Source organism: Labeo rohita, chromosome 9 (genome assembly GCF_022985175.1).
Source record: "Labeo rohita strain BAU-BD-2019 chromosome 9, IGBB_LRoh.1.0, whole genome shotgun sequence".
NCBI lineage: Eukaryota > Metazoa > Chordata > Actinopteri > Cypriniformes > Cyprinidae > Labeo > Labeo rohita.
In genome coordinates this window covers 12,756,487-12,778,060 of record NC_066877.1, presented here as the reverse complement: position 1 = coordinate 12,778,060, position 21,574 = coordinate 12,756,487, and the positions used below count along the sequence as shown (strand labels likewise).

The following is a 21,574-nucleotide window of genomic DNA, read 5'->3' as shown; positions in this document are numbered from 1 at the left end:
CATGCACAAGTGAATTTGGCTATATCCACTGGATATTATAAAATAATATTCACTGACTCTGTTATTAGTCAATAGTATTTAGTTTAAACCCTCTGATTAAATCCAACTAATTGTACTTTGATTTCCAGACTTGCAACTTAATAACTGCAAACGTTTCTGTAAAGTAAACACTGTTCACTGGCACATCGGGCACATCAGGCACATGTCCATGTTTTGTACCAAAGGCAGTATAACTCGGTTTAGAAGCTTTCGTATGCCATATGACAGATGTGTCCTCTGAGCATGTTGCTGTCTCATATCACTGGAACAAGGTTAGAATTCATTCCTCACCCTGTCCTCCCTCCCCCCGCAGTGCATCCATCAGAACAACATGATGAAGCCCCATTTCGCTTCCAACATGTGACTGAAAACAGACTCCTCTGGGAAAGACTTTTTAAAGACAACAAATTTTGAAGTTTACCTTAAACATAGAGTTTAAAATGTAAAACCTTGTTAGGTTATGAACTGTATGCAGCGAGTTCAGATGCTTTCAGCAGCCCTTGTTTGACTGACTGGAGCATTAGGAGGCTGATAGATGCATAAATAATGTTTGAATGGCTTTGGAGAACACTGCTGCTCAGGGGGAAAGGGAATCCCAGAGGCTCTAGCAAGCTCTAGAGGCTCACCATCAAGAGACTGTTGTGTGAAGTGCTGCATAGATAAGTACACATTAAAAAAAAAACTAAATGCCATATTGTGTCAGAAGTCAGAGGCAGGGGTAATTCTAGTGCCAGTTTGATATTCAGGGCTTAACCCAGACCTCTGTGTATGTGTATGGGGCATCCTTTGAAGTGGAATGTTAGAATATGATAAACTCTTTTTAAAAAAATATTGAAATATTATCAACAAGCAGTCGTTTTTTTAAGTATGACTGGAACTAAAAATAAAAGGTCCCACTAACACTTCTGGGAAAATTTGACCTGGCATTGAAAAACAGAAGGCTGAGAAAAAAAAAAAGTAGCAGCTTTCCACTGCTTTACAGCAATCCTGGATTGCATAGACATTGGTGCTAAAAGGAAATGACACAATTAATGCACACGCAATTGCTTAATATGCATTATATGCATTTGGGCTGTAGGGCATTGACACGCTAGAGGAAAACGCTTTATTGTCCCATGTATTTATTGTCTTTATTGTTCCAATAAAGTCTCTTATAATTAACTGATGACTCTGAGCAATTTCATTACAATCAGAAAAGCACATTTGCATTTGTCAGAGTAACGGATATTAAAGTTCCTTCACAATCACACCCAGGAGTAAATGTGAGGTGAGGTAAGCTTGTTTATTTATAGATAGGAGTTTTCACAGTAAGGGTGCCCTTGTACACAAATTCAGAGAGTCTAAATATAGATTCCCACTTAGAGAGAACAATACTGAGAATATAATAGGGAAGATTACTATGCACAAATAACATGCTTGTCTAGTTAGTTTTGGTTACCAACATACTTATATTGTATAGACAAAAAAACTAAAAAAAAAATCTTTTATTGTATGTTCAAGAAAGTCAGTCATACCGTTTTGGAGTGAAAATGTGATAGTAAATCATGGAAATAATGACAGAATCTCATTTAAAGAACTGTTTCTTTAAATGTCTACATGGTCTTATTGGGCTCCACTTTGTATTGGAAATTAACAATATTTAATAATCGATTCCATTATCTGTTATTGGTCAGGTGAAGTTCTAGACACTCTAAAAGAAAATCAATTTCTGTAGAAACAAGTCTCATTCACATAGACTATTTTAAACAATTAATAATCGTATTTATAAAACTGTAACTTCTTGTATCCACCTTATTCTTCCCGTATAAGCAAGCGCATCCATTTGTAAATTATGGGTCCGATCTTTTTCATGTCGAGCTGTTTTTAGCTGTACAAACAGCTTGTTTTGCTGCTTGAAATTGCAAATTGGTGAGTCTTACCATCAGTGCTGTGAGATCCGCGGTTTTCCCGCAGAATTGGGTTACTTTAACACTGTTTCCATGGGTTGTTTTTGATATCCGCGGGTTGAAGCGACCCCAATAACGTCATATTTAGCCCCTAAAATACGAATTTACCAAACATGTATTTAATCCCCCTCGAAATGCGATTGGGCTAGTTTTGAGTAGCAATTGGCCAGGTTTTGTTGTGTAAACCTAGTAACCCTGCTTACCGTATTTTTTTAATGTGTTATATTAATTATGAACACATTGGTTTGTAGTGCAAACAGTTAACCGTTTACTGCACGTTGTTATTCTTCTCGTTATTTCCCTATAGTAACTAATGAACCGGAAATCTCAACTCATAAGCTTACAGTGCTTCCGCATTGCGGAATGAGGTGAATATAGTTAATAGCAATCCCCTAAATGCAAGAGAGAGTTTATTCAAGAGTGTTTGTTTTCGGTGTTGAATGTTTAAAGCCTTTCGATTAGGCTTAAAATACAGTTTTTTTCCAAATGTTTCATTCCTCAGAGATGTGACCTGTAAAGCTAATTACGTTTATAGAACTATGCATTAGGGAGATGCATTTTACATAATTTTGTTTGGCAATAGCAAAAGGCTATTAACAGACAGAGAGTGCTCGGCTATGAAAGAAGCTAAAAAGTGTGAAAGTAGGGTCAAGATCAATACATTATTTCTGCGTCGTCGGTGTCATCCGATCCTAGATTGGGAGACAGGCACTAATTTAAATTCGTGCCGGAGCCCGGTGATGCTACCATTAATTCCTGATAAGAAAGGACCGTTGTACTGCTTTCCTTAATCTTTGACTGATGCTTCTGCACGATCAATATCCTTTCTTTCTCTATTTCCCTTTTTCTTAGCTTTTTTTTTTTTTGCTTGAAGATTGATCGTTCAGAGTTGTGAGCTGTTTACGCTCAGTCCTCACGGCTCATTATTGTCGCAATTAGGACATCTTCTGGGACTAAGGTGGGGGTGGATGAGTGGGGGGGCCGACATTAAAATCCACTGACCCCCCTGACGTCCTCATCTAGTCTGGGATGTTCAGCGAAGCAGTCTTTGACAGAAACTTATTGTGGTCAAGGGGTAAGAAAGCATCTCAAACAAGTGGATTAAGTCAGAGAGAGAGCGAGGGAGGACGCGAGTGTATACGTACGCATGTGTGTGTGTGAGAGAGAGAGAGAGAGCAGGAGACGGAGAGAGAAAGCGAGAGGACGGAGAGCGTGGGGGGTGTTTGAGTTGCTGCTGCTTGTGCCGGTGAAGAGGAAATAATCACAGTGTTGCTTCCTCATGAATTATTAAGAAGCCCCCCAGCCTCTTTTTTTTAGCTTGAGTCAAAATGCTGCATTTTCTTCTGTGGCTATAAAGCAAAGAGAAGGTTTGTTGCATGTTTTTTGTTGTTGTTGTGTTTTGTTTTTCTAGGTGTATCAAAGCTGGTAAGCAGGACTCGTAAGCGTGCCGAACAAGTGCTCAGATGAGCAGTCCGAGCGCAGGAGCATCAGCACTGGAGAGCTGGAACTGAGAGACAGAAGCAGTTCTCTCCACTGCACGCGACAGCAGCGGCCGCTCTCGCTCTCGCTCTCGCTCTGCATGCCTTTTTTTCTCTTCTTTTCTTTCTGGAGTTGAGATCTTGTTCGTCAGAGCAACGGGACTTAGTGGATACTGGGGCTCCAAGCTGTTATCCAAGCATCCCAAACGCAGACCTGGCTGCCCACATGCCGATCGAATTTGTTTGCAAAATCAAATTTGCAGAGGAGGATGAGAAGCAGAAAGGCAACCAGGATGGGGACAAGGAGAGCCTGATCGAAGAGAGCTGCAGCCCTCCAGCCAAGGACCTGGCCGGCTTCGCCAGTGCCTGCTCGCTCCATGGAATTAACCACATCTTTGTGTCGGGCCGGCTGGGCGTCAGACAGACCCTCTGGGCTCTCGCGTTCCTGGTGTCCCTGGCTCTCTTTCTGTACCAGGCGGCAAAGTGTGCCATCTCCTACCTGGAGCATCCTCACGTCACGGCGCTGAACGAGGAGGCCACCCCGGAGATGGTGTTCCCCGCCGTGACCATCTGCAACATCAACCGTTTCCGCTTTTCCGCTCTTACCGACGCCGACATCTACCACCTGGCCAACCTGACCGGCTTGCCCCCCAAAAACAAAGACGGCCACAAACCCACCGATTTGGAGTATCCCGCACCGGACATGCAGGACATCTTCAACCGGACGGGTCACCAGCTGGAAGAGATGCTGAAGAGCTGCAACTTCAGTGGGCAGAACTGCTCGGCCGAAGACTTTACAGTGGTAAGCTTGAGGAAAGTTTCTGATATCAGCTTGCAAACTTCTTTTGCTTCAGAAAGTTAACTTTAGAAAAGAAGTCAATGGCAAAAACTACTTAAGGACATTTATTATTAGAATCAAGAACACGGCGATGGTGTAAAGGGCAATAAATGTCCAAAATCCTGTAGCGTTTGCTGGAATAGTCTGTTTATTTGCACTTTAGAAGCAAATGTTCTGTTCTCAGTTGAAACTGAGGAGTCTGCAGGTGCTGCAAACAAATTCAATTTATCATTACAAGAGAAACAGTTTATGTCAGCGGTGAGGTGGATAGATATGCTTTCTATTCTGGCTTCCCCCTGTAGTGACTATTCATTTGGACATAGTCTTTGTAAATAGGGCATAGACCTGGCTCGTACCCCCATTGTGTTCACAGGAGTGGTCCTGTTTCTCCATACTCATGATTTCTTATAATGTACCGACAACAGCAGGGGATTCAGCTGTTCTCCTCAAGGGAGAAGAGCAGGGTGCATTTTTCTGTGTACTTTTCTGTTGTTTGATACTGCCACTCGTGTCAACCGCTAAAAGAGTGCATGGCAACAATACTGCTTTGTAAAAAACTCTCTCACTCACTTTTTTTATCACCTATGCCAGGAGTGAAGTTTTCTCAGTGTTGTATTTCAATCCTGTCAGTGTAGGAATTAAATATTTAGAGTCTGAAATCATACATGATTTTTGCATTAGCTAAATTGGTTAAAACGAATAAAACAATTCCGTAAGCCACCCAAGTCCACTCCAGAAGGTCTTATATGTGTCTATCATGCCATATTTATTGAACCTATGTGTACTGATGGATGAATGGATATTGCTTTGGTAATGGCGACGAACATTTGTCAAGTCTTAATAGGATGTGTCGGACATACGTACCTTCCCAAGATGGATCTATCCCAATGAAAACATGGAGTGACCCTTTGATGTGTTGCAGGGTTTTAGTCTTCTGTTCAACTCAAGGTTCCTCTGTAGAAACATGTTTAATTCTAAGTACCATAAGAAATTAGACTCTCTCGGTTTCTCTCTTCCACTGCTACTTTCTTTCACCCCTTCTGTACAGTCTCTCTCCCCGTTGGCCATGGCAGGGAAAATGCCACGCTTCTGCAAAAAGATAAAAGCTAAGCTGGGAAGAGAAAAGCGGTAAAAGTTGTGACAGGTAAATGTGAAGTGTTGTCCTCACAGTTGTTTGCGCTTGCTGTTTGTTGAAGAATTCAAAGATGAATTCAAGAGGCACCAGTTATCTGCATCAGACCTTAAAAGACAATTTACTCACCCCCATGTCATTCCAAACCTGTGTGACTTATTTCTTCTGTGGAACTCAGTTGGAGAAATTCTGAAAAATATATTTCAGTGTAACAACACTGAATTGGGACTGCAGCTTTCGAGCTTCAAAAAGAATAAAATAGCACCATAAAAGTAGTCTATATAACTTGTGAGTTCTCCGGAGCCACAGAATAGGTGTTTGTGACGAATGAATAAACCAAACTTTAAGTTGTTTTTTAATTAAATTTAAACTGTCTCTTTTACATGTTCTTATGACATAATGAAGAAGTAATTATGTCTAGTTCATGAACAAATTTTTTGATATGGTCTGAGTGATTCATTCACAAACCAGGTAAGATTTGGTTCCTGTGACTCATTAACAATAGTTAACAGCTTTTGGCGGGACGTCTTATCACTGAATATCAGCTTAAAGAGATGAAAATTTGCAGTTAATTTACCCACAGGCCATCCAAGATGTAGGTAACTTTTTTCTTCAGTTGGACAGTAAAGAAGATTTTTAGCTGAAACTGTGGTCCTTGGTGATTTATAAAATGCAAATCAATGGCTAATGGCATTAAGAGTCAGAAACAAAAAAAAACCTATACAGGCAAAACATAATTAATACCCATGGCTCCTGATGATATATTGAAGCCTTATGAAGTGAAACGATTGGTATGTGCAAGAAACTGAACATTACTTACAAAATTATTACCTGCAGTCCTTAAGGTTATCTATAAACTAGTGTGCTCAGATGCTCTCTAGAATCTGAAGCGTCTTGCCCCCTACACTATAAATAGACGCTGAGGCTGAAATCGATCACTTGTTCACAGAATTAGTATTTTCTATACAGTTAATGGAACGTAGTGAACTATATAGGGGATAAGGAACTATTCCGACAGTGTGAAGTGGGTACAGACCACAAAACGCATCGGACCCATTTGAATTCCACACACAATGCTATATTTTATAGAGATATGGATGAGATTGTGGTTATCAGACGCTGTCAAATGTGGCTTTACGGAGCTCAACGGCTCTGGCCCAAGCTATGATATAAACAAAACGCTATTGGGTATTTAAAAAAAGGGGCAGGCCTGCTTGATATGTTCTGCCCTGTCTTCCTGTTTCACTTGAAATTATGTCAACACATAGAATAACACTGTGTGTTTCAAAGCACTTCAGTGGACCTTTCAGGCAAAGCTTCAGATCACAGTTTCAGCTAAAAAAAAACTTCTTTGCTGTTCTACTGAGGAAAAAAGTCACCTACATCTTGGATAAAGCCTGAGGGTGAGTGAATTAACAGTTTCATTTTGTGGTGAACAATTCCTTTAAATTCCTAATAGAAAGCTATAACACTGTATCACAAAGCTGTGATCACATGAGTGAAATTTAACGGCCAAAAAGGACCATTTTCTGTTGTCAGCAGTATAGCGATATCCAACTTGAACATGTTGCGCAATCTGCATGGTGAAATTCATGTGGACCTGATTTTTGTCCAAGAAAATTCATCAAGCAACGGATACATAATGCACTATTTATATGACACTTTTATGGTGCTTTTACATCATTTCCATCAGTGCCTCAATCCCCATTCATCGTAACTTCATAAAAAACAGCAGTACATTCTTCAGAATTTCTCCATTTGCGTATTAATGCGGAAAGAAAGTCATACAGGTTTGGAACAACATGAGGGAGAGTAAATAAGGATAGTTTTTTAAGTGAACCTTTGATAAGGAAGGGCTATCCCATGTCAGCACGGGCGTCTCGCGAGCCACAGAAGGACTCCTTTATGAATTAATCTGCTTGGAAAGTTCTCTGCTGTACCGTTCTCTCCCATCAGCCCTGTGATCTGTGTCTGAGAGGCTGTCAGTTAGATTAGTTACAGGCATCTTGCTGTCTCCACGCATGACGAGACACTTCCTCCATCCCACGGGCTGCACAAGCCGGGCAGAAAAACAAGGAGCGATTTTTTTTTTGAGAAGCGTCTCTTTAGCCTTTCCAGTGTGACTAGATTGCAGATGTAAGAGTAAACGGGATCACTGCGACTGTCCCGGAAGCTTCATAGTAACAGCAGACCGACTGATATTTTTAGCATAAAGTGTAAGAGCTGACCTTAGCTGTGCTTGCTGGCCTCTGGGTGCGTGTGGATCGCTAGCCTGAGGAAAAGAGCACACGGCGTGTTCGTGTCTAGCCTATTCCAGATGCTGCGTTTATTTAATGACTGCATCAGCAGGGAAAGCGGTATATTTTCGATCAATCACATCCCTGGCATTTAGCCCCACTACTTGGTTTCAGCAATTGCACTCATAATATGAGCTGTTCATTTGTCATTCCCACGCCCAGTGTCCTAGAGCTCTTCCCGTTCAGAAACACTGAAACGATAATCATTATATCAAAAGAACAGAGGTACTTTCAAATGGCTGCATCACACATCGTCACACAAAAAAGGGCAAAAAAATTGAGGAGGACATTTTCAAATTGCTTGTGCATATTCATTTCATATTTCTTTGTTGCTAAGCACAAATGTTTAATTTATGGTCTTTGATTTATGCTGATGTTAATAAAAATAGCATTTCCATTTTGCCTCATAGATGTAAATGACTTATGTAACCGCAGTCAATTTAATGTACCATTTTGTCTCACTTGTGAATACAAGAATTTCCTCTTCCTAGAAAGCTTATTTCACTAGACATGCATGACATACAGGAATTTGCATTTTTTTTTTTTTTTTAATAAGTAGGTCTTTGAATTACTGACATTGTCAGAGGTTAAAAGGGGTACTAATCACATTTCAAGGTAGGACTGGACGATTACTTGTATTTTCAGCGTGGCTTCTATCGATTAATTAAGCATAGTTGTCTGTGATATTGGCCCACTGCTATTTATTTATTTATTTATTTTTTCCTATTAATATTTCTATTAGCTTGCATTGGTAACAAGCCTCCACCAGCTTTAATGCTTGGGGGTTGCCAGATGCCAGAGTTGAAATCCTCAAAATAAAGCTTTTCTCTTAAAGGAGAAGTCCACTTCCAGAACAACAATTTACAGATAATGTACTCACCCCCTTGTCATCCAAGATGTTCATGTCTTTCTTTCTTCAGTCGTAAAGAAATTGTTTTTTGAGGAAAACATTTCAGGATTTTTCTCCATATAATGGACTGATATGGTGCCCCAAGTTTGAACTTCCAAAATGCAGCTTCAAATGCGGCTTCAAACGATCCCAGCCGAGGAAGAAGGGCCTTATCTAGCAAAACGATTTGTTATTTTCATTAAAAAAAAAATACAATTTAAATACTTTTTAATCTCAAACGCTCATCTTGTCTTGCTCTTCCCAACCTTTTTTTTTCCGGTTCATGACAGTTAGGGTATGTCGAAGAAACTCCCATCTCATGTTCTCCCTCAACTTCAAAATCGCCCTATATTGCTGTTTTACCTTTTTTCTTAAGAGTGTTTGATCTTCTTTGAATGTTCACTTTGCAAACACTGGGTCGGTACTTCTGCAGCGATGTAGGATGATTTTGAAATGATTTTTGAAGTTGACGGAGAAAATACGATTGGAGTTTTTTGACATACCCTAACTGTCTTGAGGCAGAATACACAGAGTTCAGGGAGAGCAAGACAAGACGAGCGTTTGAGATTAAAAAGTATTTAAATTGTTTTTTTTTTTTTTGTTTTTTTTTATGAAAATAACTGATCGTTTTGCTAGATAAGGCCCTTCTTCCTTGGCTGGGATCGTTTGAAGTCGCATTTAAACTGCATTTTGGAAGTTCAAACTCGGGGCACCATAGCAGTCCATTATATGGAGAAAAATCCTGAAATGTTTTCCTCAAAAAACATAAAATAGAAAAATAGAAAAATATTTTCTTAAAAAAAAAAAAAAAATTCTTCACGACTGAAGAAAGAAGGACATGAACATCTTGGATGACAAGAGGGTGAGTACATTATCTGTAAATTATTGTTCTGGAAGTGGACTTCTCCTTTAAATAGATACATTTTTTTGCACAGCACAACAAAAAAGTGCTGATGATCTGAAAACTCAGTTGGAGTTTAGCAATCTCAGTTGTGATATTGCGAAAGCGTGTCTAAATCTGTGAGCAAACCTGAGTGACAAACTGTTATAAATCCAAACATGACTATCGATGGTACTGTTGCAGTGATGGTTACTGAATAAATGTACTTATGCAACCTCTGTGCTACAATACTTTTTTTTTTAATTCTAGAAGAACATTGACTATTCAGAATTAATGGAATTAATGTTAGGAATTTCACTCTTGTTAGCTTTTGAAAAAAGCTTCTTTTACCAGTTGATTAAAAACCACATAAATACAATAAATCAGGAAACTAGATGAGGTAAAATCATTGACGTTCTCTTGATTGTACTTACATTCCCACTACATTGTGGAAACCAAATGTCTTAGCAAACACAGTAAATGCTGAAATCAGCTTCATTAGCTTAACAATCATACTGAACAGTGTTTTAATAAAATTATAAAAATGCAAAAAGGTTAAATTTAGGATTGGGGGATAGAAAACATTATTTAGTATAAAAACAATAGAAGTTGTTGGAAAGTCCTCATCATGATAGAAAAACATTTTGCATCTGCATGTTTATGCGTGTGTGCGATTTGCAGCATTATTTGCTTTCTGTTCCCCTCGACATGGGGTATAATTAAAACACTCAGCTGTTATTGACTCATGATAATTGCTCACAATAGATATCATAATAAGATGTTTAGACATAATTGAATATAAATAGCTGTGCTTCAATTTTCCTTTCCACCTAACTGTCAGCTCCTGGTGGTGAAGGGGATTACGAGTGGTTTAGCTCAGTCCAGCACGTACACGGAGGTCTTTGGTTCTTTTAGCCTGCTCCACTGTGTGTGTTTGCTCTCCTGCTTGCTGTGTTTGCAGATGCATTTTCCGATTTAGTTTTGAGCAAGGACACATCCCTTGTGCATATATTCCTATGGATAACTGAGTGACACTGACCTAGTTTGATCTAAAGCCCAGGGTGAGGACTGGCATTATTATAGGGCCACTGTTAGCCTTTGTCATGTCACTCTGGAACAGAAGTGTTGAGAGGCACATGCTCTAATAGATTTAAAAGAACTGGATATGTGAGCGACTCCTGGGGTAAGGTGACATACCTTTAATAAAACAAGCCACTTCAGAGTTTTCAAAATGTCAGGTGTCTTTTCTTGTGCTTTTTACAGCATTTCTACTTCATTATAGAGTAAACCTCTTTAAATGTCCATCTTTCTGTCCTGTGGTGAGAGCTGTGATTTAGTTGTTAGCACATATGCTCCAGACCAAGGGGTCAAGGTTTAGCCGGTTAGCATGTGTCGGTAGATGCCATGACTAGCCTCCACCATCTGGAAGCAAAAAGCTGTCTTTTTCCATTGACAGCTTTTTAAAAGTACTTGTTTATTCTCATGATGTTTTGTTGATAAAAATTAATATATAAATAAATGCAATATTTTTATTGTGTAATGATCCTGTTTATAAATACAAATACAGCTACCATTCAAAGGATTTTTTTTTATTTGATACAAAATACAGTAAAAATTGTAATATTTTAACAATTTAAAGAAACTGATTTCTATTTTAATATATTTTAAAATGCAATGTATTTCTGTGATGGAAAAGCTGAATTTTTAGCAGTCATTACTTCGGGCTTCAGTGTCACATGATCCTTCAGAAATCATTCTAATAAGCTGATTTTTTTGCTTAAGAAACATTTCTGTTGAACACAATTGTGCTTTTTAACCCTCATGTTGTCATTCTGATACAGAGAGTTTTTTTTTTTTATGGAAAATTATAATGTTATCTCATAAGACTAAAACTTACTGACTTTACTGACACCTTCTTTAAATTTTTTCCACTTTTTAGGGATTTTCTTCCCACATTGTTACACTTATGGTGTTCCCAGTTAAAAATGAGACTGAATTCAAAATTTGGACTTAATATAGCATATTGAGAGATTTTTGAGCATTACCAGGAACACTAAATTAAAAAGGAAAATTTTTCAGCACAGCACAGGGTTAATATTTTTGTGGAAAGTACTGTGTTTATTTAAAATAGAATTCTTTATTGAATATATATATATATATATATATATAGCTGCAAGCAGCGATTATCGGGGTTCAAGCACTTTAAGGCATTAAGCACATATTTAAAAAAAGACATTATTTAGCAAGCTTGTAACCAATAAATCAATGATTTAAAAATCATTTTTGGTTAATCCAGGTTTTTTACCGTAGAAATAAGCAACAGCTGTGGTCCGATCCCGTTAAAACTTTGCATGCTTGTTTAGAATCACCTTTCGCATGTGCTCAGCAGGTTTCGTTTTTCTCAAAATTTTTTAACGTTTTTCTTTAGGCTTAGAATTACTGTAGAATTTTGGGTAAATTTGTGTAGGCCTCTTTTCTAAACGACCCTGTTATAGCTTCCCAAAGGGTAAATTTCAACATGTTTTTTTTGATAATTGTTGGCCTAGAGAGTCCAAAGAGTTGTACTGCAGTCGTTTTTTCCAGATTAAGCGAAAAACCTAGGACTAGTGGGCAAAAGTAGGTTTTTTACATCATCTCAGTCATTGAACAAATGATTTGATTGACAGCAGTGGTTCTAGAGACAAAGTTGTCCGGAATGAGGAGTTCTATCGTATGATATGAATATCTTGCTTTTGTGTGAAAAACCATGCAACGTACAATCGTTTACACTCTTGAAAAATGTGATAGCGCACCCCATAGTGCATTTCTTTCAAATTTCTCTCAGAGCTTTGGGTTTGTGGGTTGAACAGGCCCACCGAGTTTCGTTTCGATCGGCCGTGTCTAACAGACAGTCATGTTTTTTTAAGATATGTAATGTCCTTGTAGACACTTATGGCACTTCAGACCAAGACAGATGCACACTGATTTTCATGTTAATAGGATACATGGTTGTTCAGTTATAGCCATTTTTATGTTTTTTTTTCCCTCTTACCAAGTGGTCATGCTCCGCAATATTTTTTTTTTCTTCTGTGACCTCAGATTGAGCACTTACATAAGTGTTGGTGGAGATATCTCATTCTATTCAGGAGTTATTTTACTAAAAGTAGCCCTGAGCCTTTCGAATGTTTTGTTGCCCTTCGCGACAGTGAGTGAAAAATTCAGCTTTTTTTTTTTGATAATTATTGATATTCACTCTCCAGAGAATCTTTCTGCACTGGTTTGGTTCTGATCGGGTGAAAAACCTAGGACTAGTCCGCAGAAGTAGATTTTCCAAAAAATCCAAGATACCCGAAAATTTCACAATCGAATCTGAGGCATGCGTTTTGTCCGGTGTGAGCCAAGGATTCCGAAGACATTAGACACTTGAGTCTGCGACTGATGGTTTAGGAATTATGAGCGATTTCGTACTTTTGGCCACTGTAGCACCCCCGTCAGACCTACTGGGGCTAGCTTTGGTCACGTTGTCGGCGGTGTGAGTACTACCATTCCTCCAAGTTTCAAGTCTCTACGACTTAGGGTTTGGTCTGCACGATTAGTTTTATGTGGAGATCACTGATCTGTGACCATTCTAACAATTACAGTAGGGTTTCAGCACTATGTGCTTGAACCCCTAAACAACCATCAATAAAAATTTTTTTTACATTAATTCACACATATATTTATACCACAGTAGTTATTTTTAGAGAGCTTTTAAAAGTGTAAAATTGACTTTTCTCCTGCTGCTTTTCATATTACAGTTCAGGACAGTTGCTAATGAAATGTTTTGCAAATTTTAAATAGTAAACTTCTGTGCTTTTGGGTGCCAGCTGAGCAAGTGTCATTGCTGCATGTTAACAGATAGCTTTTTTTTTAGTATTTTAGACCTCCTTGCTTCAGACACATTGAGCCATGGCGCTAATGTGAGAAATGTGGGTTTGAATCCAGCTTGCGTCATGTCCCAATCCAATAGTTTTCTCTTTATCTGTCTACTAAAAATGATCTTGTTCGGGTGTTGTGAAGAAGTGAAGCACGAGTACAGTAGCTGCAGAAGCAGCCAAAAGTTCTGGAGATGGAGCGGTGTCGAGTCTGCTTGAGGTACGAGACATGTGAGGGCTTTTGGCAGTAACAGGTGTTTCACATTGTGTTAGCAAAGAGCTGGCACTCTCCGCTCCTGAGGTAGGATGTCTTTCTCTCCGAGAGCTGCCCGAGAGCTCTGTGCTGTGTGAGTGACATCAGGTCCCCCTGCGGGCTCAACGTCTGGCTCTTCTCCGCATTCCCCCCGCTCTTTCTTCCGTCTTCCTGACAGAAACACAGGACTGAGGGAGCGTGAAAGTGACCGCGTTCCCGCGGCTCTGTCCAAACAGCCCGTCAATTAGTCGCCCAGTTCCGCTGTCGCAGGTCTCCACAGATTATTGAACCGCTGAACTACCGATACATTAAAATCCTCCGCTCAAAGCCTCAGCCTTCAGCTGGCCGCATAACAGTTTATCTCTCCTTTAGCACGCCTGCTGATGCACGGAGACACAATTGCATGTGAGAGGCATAGCTGTAAACATACTTATCCTCAAGCCATTCCTGCTTTTAGGGGACGTGGGGACCATTGTGTGCATTTATGTTTGTGTGAAGAAGACGAGGACAGACGAAGCGAGCACATATACACACACACACACAACCAATCGCAGTGGGGTTATTCGAATCCCCGGCAAATAGATCAGCGCTCTTTACGCTAAACACATCAGCAGCGGCGTTCCATAAGACAACCCACACCTGAGACTGATCGCTGTATTATGAATGCAGAGGCGGTGTTTCACTCGCAGGGATTTTTTTCCCGTTACCATTCCTCTCATCATCCTCTGATTTAGCCAGCCGACTACATCCGAAAAGTCTCCAGCTCAAGGGATAGCTTTAAACTTGCCGAAAAAAGCAGGGCCTTAATGTTTGCAGGCTGTAAACTCCCTCCAGAGTCCACAGAGACATTAGTTCCCACTTACATTTGTCTCTTTCTGACAAGCTGTCCGGCGAGCTGTTGGAACGAGTGTATGTGAGCGAGCGCGCATACGTGCTTCATCATATACTGATAGACTTGGAGGAGAAGATTGATAGTAACCCCTAACTTCGGCTGTTTGCTTCACCCTCTCTCCTAAATCAATATATTCCTCTGTCAGATTGCTTCCCAGGCCCTAGCCCGGCATGACTAATTATCTTGTTCCTCTGGTTTTGGCGGGAAGTCTGCTGTGTTTGATAATGAGGAGAAACCCATCCGTATGGATACGTTTGCACTTTTGCATTGCTAAATGCACGCTTACCAATAAAATAAGCTAATGCAGAAAGATGGATATACTCTTTGGCTCGCTGTTTACATGTGCCGCGAGAAATTCTGCTCCAGCTTATTTTTCATTCAGAACTTCCTCTTCCCCGTGGCTTAGAGGCAATAAGAAAGTGATAAGCCCTGAAGAGGAGCACAGCGCTCGTCTGTCTTTGGTATCTGACTGGATTTTAATCGGGGCGCACAGCGATATTCTGCGGCCAGTTTCCGAGCAACACGTCAAATATGTCGCCACAAATCAGAGCTGTTGCTAGGCCCGTCTAGGAGAGGTCCAGATCCCTGCCTTTCATCTCAGCCTCTCAAAATGTCTAAATGTCAGCATCCTTTAAATAATTTATTATGTGATTATTCTGTTTTAATTTAGTATATATTTTTAAAGTGGTTATGAACTGAGAAACCGAAATTGCCTTGATATTAGACATATAAGAGGTCATTGTACTATAAAAACATCCTGTAGGTTTCACAACTCAAAACTTTGTCAACAGTCTAAAAATAGCTTATATTGAAGGCAGTCTGCCAAAACGACAGCTTCTTGGATGTTCCTATGTATGATGCAATAGGTAGATTAAGGTCCGCCTCCACAGAAGAAGATCGACATTGCTGCCTGTTTAGCCCCGCCAACTAATTCACGCATAAAGGCTGGGATACACCAAGCTGACTTCAAAGAACTAGCGGCGACAAAAGCCGGCGCTGTTGTCGCCTCGAGTTGGAAGCATCTGGACCAAGCAGCAACCTCCCGCTCTCTCTATTGATACCAACACGGAAGTGACTTAAACTGCAAGTCATTGACTGGCCGCTAGAGACTGGCTCCAAAAGGGAGTCAATCCCATAGACTCCCCATGCTAAAATGCCCAACTTTACAGCAGAAAAAAATACGTTTACAGTCTGTATAGCTAATTGTGCCCTTCATGTCATCTGTGAGGGGGGTGAATTTTTCCTCATCCGTTCATCCATTTAAATTATATTAAGCCTTAAAGTTCTGCATAATTTAGGGCGTGGCCACTTGAGTGACAGGTGGATTGCCGCTGCCGTCACCACCGTTGCGCTAGGCGGACATGGTTTCAGCAACCAGCTCCACCCACGTCCCACCTCTTTGCCCATTTTCGATTATCCGGGAGTGACGTGCAGTGGCGTGATTCCAAGATGGCGACAGCCAACTCCCGCCCACTAAGAGCTTCAAAAATGCTCTTCAGAAACCTACGGGTGACGTCACGGACACTACGTCCATATTTTTTACTGTCTATGGTCTGGACAAAAAGCTGCATTTGTGCAAACTAACATGTGCGTTCTGCGCCTGCGTGAGAGGAATTAGCTGTCTATATCAGCAGATGTCAATAGTAATATATTCGTTATTCAAAATGAGAAACCGAAACAACGTTATACAGATAATATGATAGATAAATGCAGATATATGAAACGTAAACAAAGCTGTGCTTGCTTACTATCTTGAATATCAGTTACGTTGATAACTTTATTTTAAGAGGCTCATGTTATTGTCAAATTTTCATATTTCTGAATGCTTCGGAAAGATTACGTAACATTAGAACAGCCTTCTGTTTGTGCCGTCTTTATTTGCTAGTCTGTTTTCATCACTTTCGCTTTAATTCTCTGGCACTGACTCATTCGCTAAACTGAACATCCAGTCAGAGTTCTCACTTTCCCCGATGGTCCCAACGCTGATGACATGTTGAATTGGGCAAACTCCCACGGCTGTGAGCCCGACGAGAGCCGACATGTGGAACACACCAAACAAACTAGCCGACAGACGTGCACCGGTGGCCCAACGTTGCCGACGGCCGACCATCAGCTTGGTGTGTCCTGAGCTTAATATTTACCAAAGAGACAAATGCACTGGTCTACACAGAAACCAAACAACAAAGATGGCTCTGAAAACAACAGGATGCTTTGCAGTGCCAATTTGTGAAAAAAAAAAAAAAAACTTTTTTTTTGCATTTGCAAAGCATTGCCTTCTTTCTGGTCGAACATTAGGAAAGAGTAGATGAACTTTATTTTTAATTACGTTTCAGACTGCGTCGGTAAGAACTCTGGCCTTTTTTTTTTACTTAATTGTACCACGGATTCGTTTACAATTACCGAAGTCCCTTTAAAACAAGTCTTTTCACTCAGCGGCCATCTTTGAAATGCCTCTCGGGCATGCAAGTGCAGCTCCCATCTCTTTGAATGGGGAAACATTAAATTCTCCAAAACTGTTCACTAATCTTACAATTAAATTTCATATTTAAAAACACCAATGAAATTTGACAACAACAGTCTCATAAAGCTTGTTTCTTATGTTCAGATACTGTTTAAAAAAAAGCTTGTTTTTGATGCTAGACCAGCCAATGTGCACGCAAGTTTGAATGCAGCCTGTTTCTATAGGAACCGGAGCTTCTAACTGCAGCTGCAGTGATGCGATGACTTCACTAATTAACGACTGGCTATTTCATTCAGAAGGCGGGGCTTGTTCACCATATTGGTCATTGCACTTTCTCCCATTCATAAGTAATAGGAGTGCACTGTCTTCCTATATATAAAGTCTTTGCAGTTACTCTAGCGTCAGTGACGCAACGCTCGTTCCCTTATCTCAGGGAACCGTCAGTAACCAGAGCGACAGAATTCGATGTGGGATTTTTAAAAAGATTAAATCTAAAAGACGATGATGTGCTGCCTATATTGGATCCAACAAAAGTGTGAGCGACTGTTTTCATTACATGGTCACTACTGCTTTGATCATACAGATCGTTTGATATGTAATAATAATAATAATAATAATATTTTTTATTTATATAGCGCCTTTCCAGAGCTCAAGGACACTTTACAATGAATGTAACAAAGAAGAGATAGTACGGACAAAACATTGAAAGAAACAGTAGTCAAGTAGAGAAACATTAGGTAAACAAACATACAAGAAGTCAAATATAACAAACTGGAAATACAAAACAAGACCTAAGAGACAAACATGCAGAGTATAGGTTGATCAAGCAGAGCAGTCAGTTTATCAAATCAGAGGTGTAACATTCAGAAAACAAGTGAGTTTTGAGTAAAGATTTAAATTCTGAGATATTAGTGACAGAACGGAGTGAGCGTGGTAGAGAGTTCCAAAGTTTGGGTGCAATAACACTAAATGATCTATGTATTGAGTTATTTGTTTGTTTTAAACCTAAATCACAGCTGCATCCATCAATGAGGAATGAATGTACGCTATTAGCCAATCATAGAAGTAGGCGTTTACTTTCGAGTCTACAATCCACTATGCCTATTCAAACAGAGCATCCTAATGAGGGCAGATAAAAGCAGGACAGAAAATAGCCTGTTCTAAATTATGATGGTTTTTATGTAAAAATCTTGATAACATTATAAGTGGACCTCAGAGAACAGTACAAAATAAAAAACCACGGCAGTTCATGACCGCTTTAAAAATGCTATTTAGAATTTTTGTGCTATTTCAATACTTTTTGTGCGCAAAGAAAACAAGTTCAGTCAACAATTTCTTCTCAGTTTCTTTCTCCTCTGTGTCAGTCATTGATACACGTTCACGAGAGTACCATGACATGCATGTGGTGCTGTTGATGCAGGAGCTGCCGAACTTATAATTAATAATTTTCATTTTTGGGTGAACTTTCCCTTTAACTAACTAATGTTAATCAATTTAACAAAGTGAAAGCAAAACTTTCATTACTTTCTACTTTAAAAAGTTTAACACATTTTACTTCCAAATATGCTGCCAGTAATGATTTATATCAACAGATCAAACTGAGATGTTTTAATATTATTGTATTGTTGTACCATCTTAAATCTCCCTAAAACTAAAATCCTGAAGTCTAACCAGCTACAAATACATATTAAAAATTCATCAGGCCCTGGGAACGGGCTGGTCTGGGTAATGGATGTGCGCTTCTCCTCTGTCTTCACTTCTACGGTTTAATTACCGTGTGAAAAAGCAGCATATGCTTAAATATCAAATGAATCGCACAAGTGAAAATCTTTGTTCTGGTTAGTGCATGGAAATGTCATTGCGGAGAGGGTAAGGCAACATTAAAGTGGAAAATAAAAGAACATAAATGTCACTCAGTGTATTCTGGTCTGCGGTCTAGCAGAGCATGAAGGGCTGGCATGTTTGCTTGGTTGGACGATTACCCTGTGCTCTGAATTATGTCGAATGTCACACACTTGGCACTGCCTTTTGCTGATCTTTGGGGTTTGTTTGTACACTTGCATGCATTACGAAGCAGAGGTTACTGTTTCGTAAAATTTGTGTTGATACCGGGAACTCCTTGTTCAGACAGTTACGATACAAACAACAAATTAGCATCAGCTAATTCTCAAATTCTCTTTTGATTGCAATGGCGGCATTAATTCAGAATTGTATTCATGAATTTATTTGTTTATTTATTTATTTATTGTACACTGTAAAAAATGATGGGCTAAAAACATATGAAAAAACCCAGTGATTAGGTTTATTTGACCCAGCGGTTGGGTTAAATGTTTATCCCAACCTTCTGGGTAGTTTTATTTAATTCAACTATTGTTTAAAAGTTACTGTATTTCTTGATTAGAATGAACCCAAAATAGGTTGGAAATGAACATTTATTAATATGTGACCCTGGACCACAAAACCAGTTATAGGGGTCAATTTTCGAAACTGAGATTTATACTAAAGTAGCTTTCTATTGATGTATGGTTTGTTAGGATAGGACAATATTTGGCTGAGATACATCTATTTGAAAATCTGGAATCTGAGGGTGCAAAAAATCAAAAGACTGAGAAAATCACCTTTAAAGTTGTCCAAATTAAGTTCTTAGCAATGCATATTGCTAATCAAGAATTATGTTTTGATATATTTATGATAGGAAATTTACAAAATATCCTAATGGAACATGATCTTTACTTAATATCCTAGAGATTTTTGACATAAAAGAAAAATTGGTAACTTTATTTTAAGGACCAATTCTCACTACTAACTAGCGTGCATGTTATTAGCATATTGGCTGTTTATTAGTACTTATAAAGCACATATTAATGCTTTATTCTGCATGACTGTATTTTAGATCCTTTATTTCAGCCCTATACCTAAATTTAACAACTACCTTACTAACTATGGGTAAGCAGCAAATTAGGAGCTTATTGCAGCAAAAGTCATAGTTAATAGTTAATAGTGAGAATTGCACCTTAAAATAAATGTGACTGAAAAATCAATCATTTTTACCCATACAATCTATTGTTGGCTATAAATATACCTGTGCTACTTATGACTGGTTTTGTGGTCCAGGGTCCCAAGTAAGTAAACATTTATTAGTGTTTATTATTGCTTAATAATAAATGTTCACCTTTTGATTATTGCTGATGCCTCTAATAATTGTGTGTCTGGTTTTTAGTTTACAACCTATTTTCGGTTCCAGCCATATAGTAGTTTTTAAATAATATAGTTGAGTTAAATAAAACTATCCATCATGTAGTGAACCGATGGGTCAAAACAGCCTAGTCGCTGGGGTCTATATTTCACCCAGCGCTGGTTTGTTTTTAAACCAGCATTTTTAGAGTGTATTATTTATTATTTGATAATATTATTTATATATTATTTATGTACAGTTGAGCCATTTTTATTTATTTGTTCATTTATAATGTTTTTATTTATTATAATATTATTTTATAATGATGTTTTATAATGATATTTTTTATTTACAATTTTGTCATTATTATTTATTTGTTTAAAATGTTTTAGTTATTTCTTTATAATGTTATTTATTTATATATAGATACCTACTTTTTATTTTTATGTATTGACAGGTAAGTATTCACTGAAAAACTTGTCACATTTATTCTTTTTAGCTTTGTGTCAGTCAACTGTCAGGTTTCTGAAATGAATACTGATGGATAACTGCTGCAGTTACGCCTTCTTCATTATAAAGGAAGTAAATAAATCTGTCAGACTGCTATAAAACTGAGCACACAGTCAACTGTTTATCAAAAATCACCACATAGCCTGTATACAATCAATCCAAATCTTGCAATCAAACAAACGGTAGTTTCATCTGCTTGCACAATGAATCCAAACCTTCCTAGTCAAACAAAGAGCAAATATGTTCATCTCTGTTTTGAGCAACAAACCCCTTTGCTTTAATCCTTCCTTCAGGAGATGAATGCAGAATGCTGCACCTCTTCACCCTCTCTCCCTCTCTCTCTCAGCACAGATAGCAGAGCTGAAGGCTCTTCAACACAAGCTTCCAGAGGGGAGTGTCATTTTGTTTTTCTTCTGCGAGCAGCAGTGAAATGGATATACTTTGTGGATTAACACTTTTTTAGTTAATTTGCATTCATTTCATTCGTTTATCAGTCTATTGGTAGAACTGTTTTTAGCTGATATATGATGGGGCTCATGAAAATTTTTCTTGGCTCTTTTAGCTTGTAAATGCAAGAACGTTTGGTCGGGGTATTGTAAACTTAACTGGATCCAGCTCGCTGAAAATAATCTCCAATAGCTCTCTAGTAATTTTATTTAGAATGTTTATTTGTTACAACTAATAAGCGGCATTGCGTGCGGTAAATGATACTGAAAATGGTCCTGCGTGACTGTAATTATCTGGCAACAAGCGCATCTTAACGAGGAGCTTAGAATGGGCCGCTTTGGACAGCTAACTATCTATAAAGGCCCTAGGCACACGTAAACACACACAAAATGATTCCTTCACACAATTAAAGAGACCCAGCTGCTTGAACACAACAAATTGTAT

General features: G+C 38.8%; 1 protein-coding gene across 3 annotated transcripts in view; it reads left to right on the top strand.

The window, feature by feature from the left end:
• The first annotated feature begins 3,114 nt into the window (after positions 1-3,114).
• Positions 3,115-21,574, top strand: part of asic4a (acid-sensing (proton-gated) ion channel family member 4a) — a 110,143-nt gene continuing 91,683 nt past the window's right edge. For all 3 annotated transcript variants that reach the window (XM_051119849.1, XM_051119848.1, XM_051119847.1), the window contains exon 1: positions 3,115-4,265. In XM_051119849.1, coding sequence (XP_050975806.1) covers positions 3,690-4,265 — 576 coding nt within the window. In that variant the 5' untranslated portion in view covers positions 3,115-3,689. The remainder of the gene's footprint in view (positions 4,266-21,574) is intronic.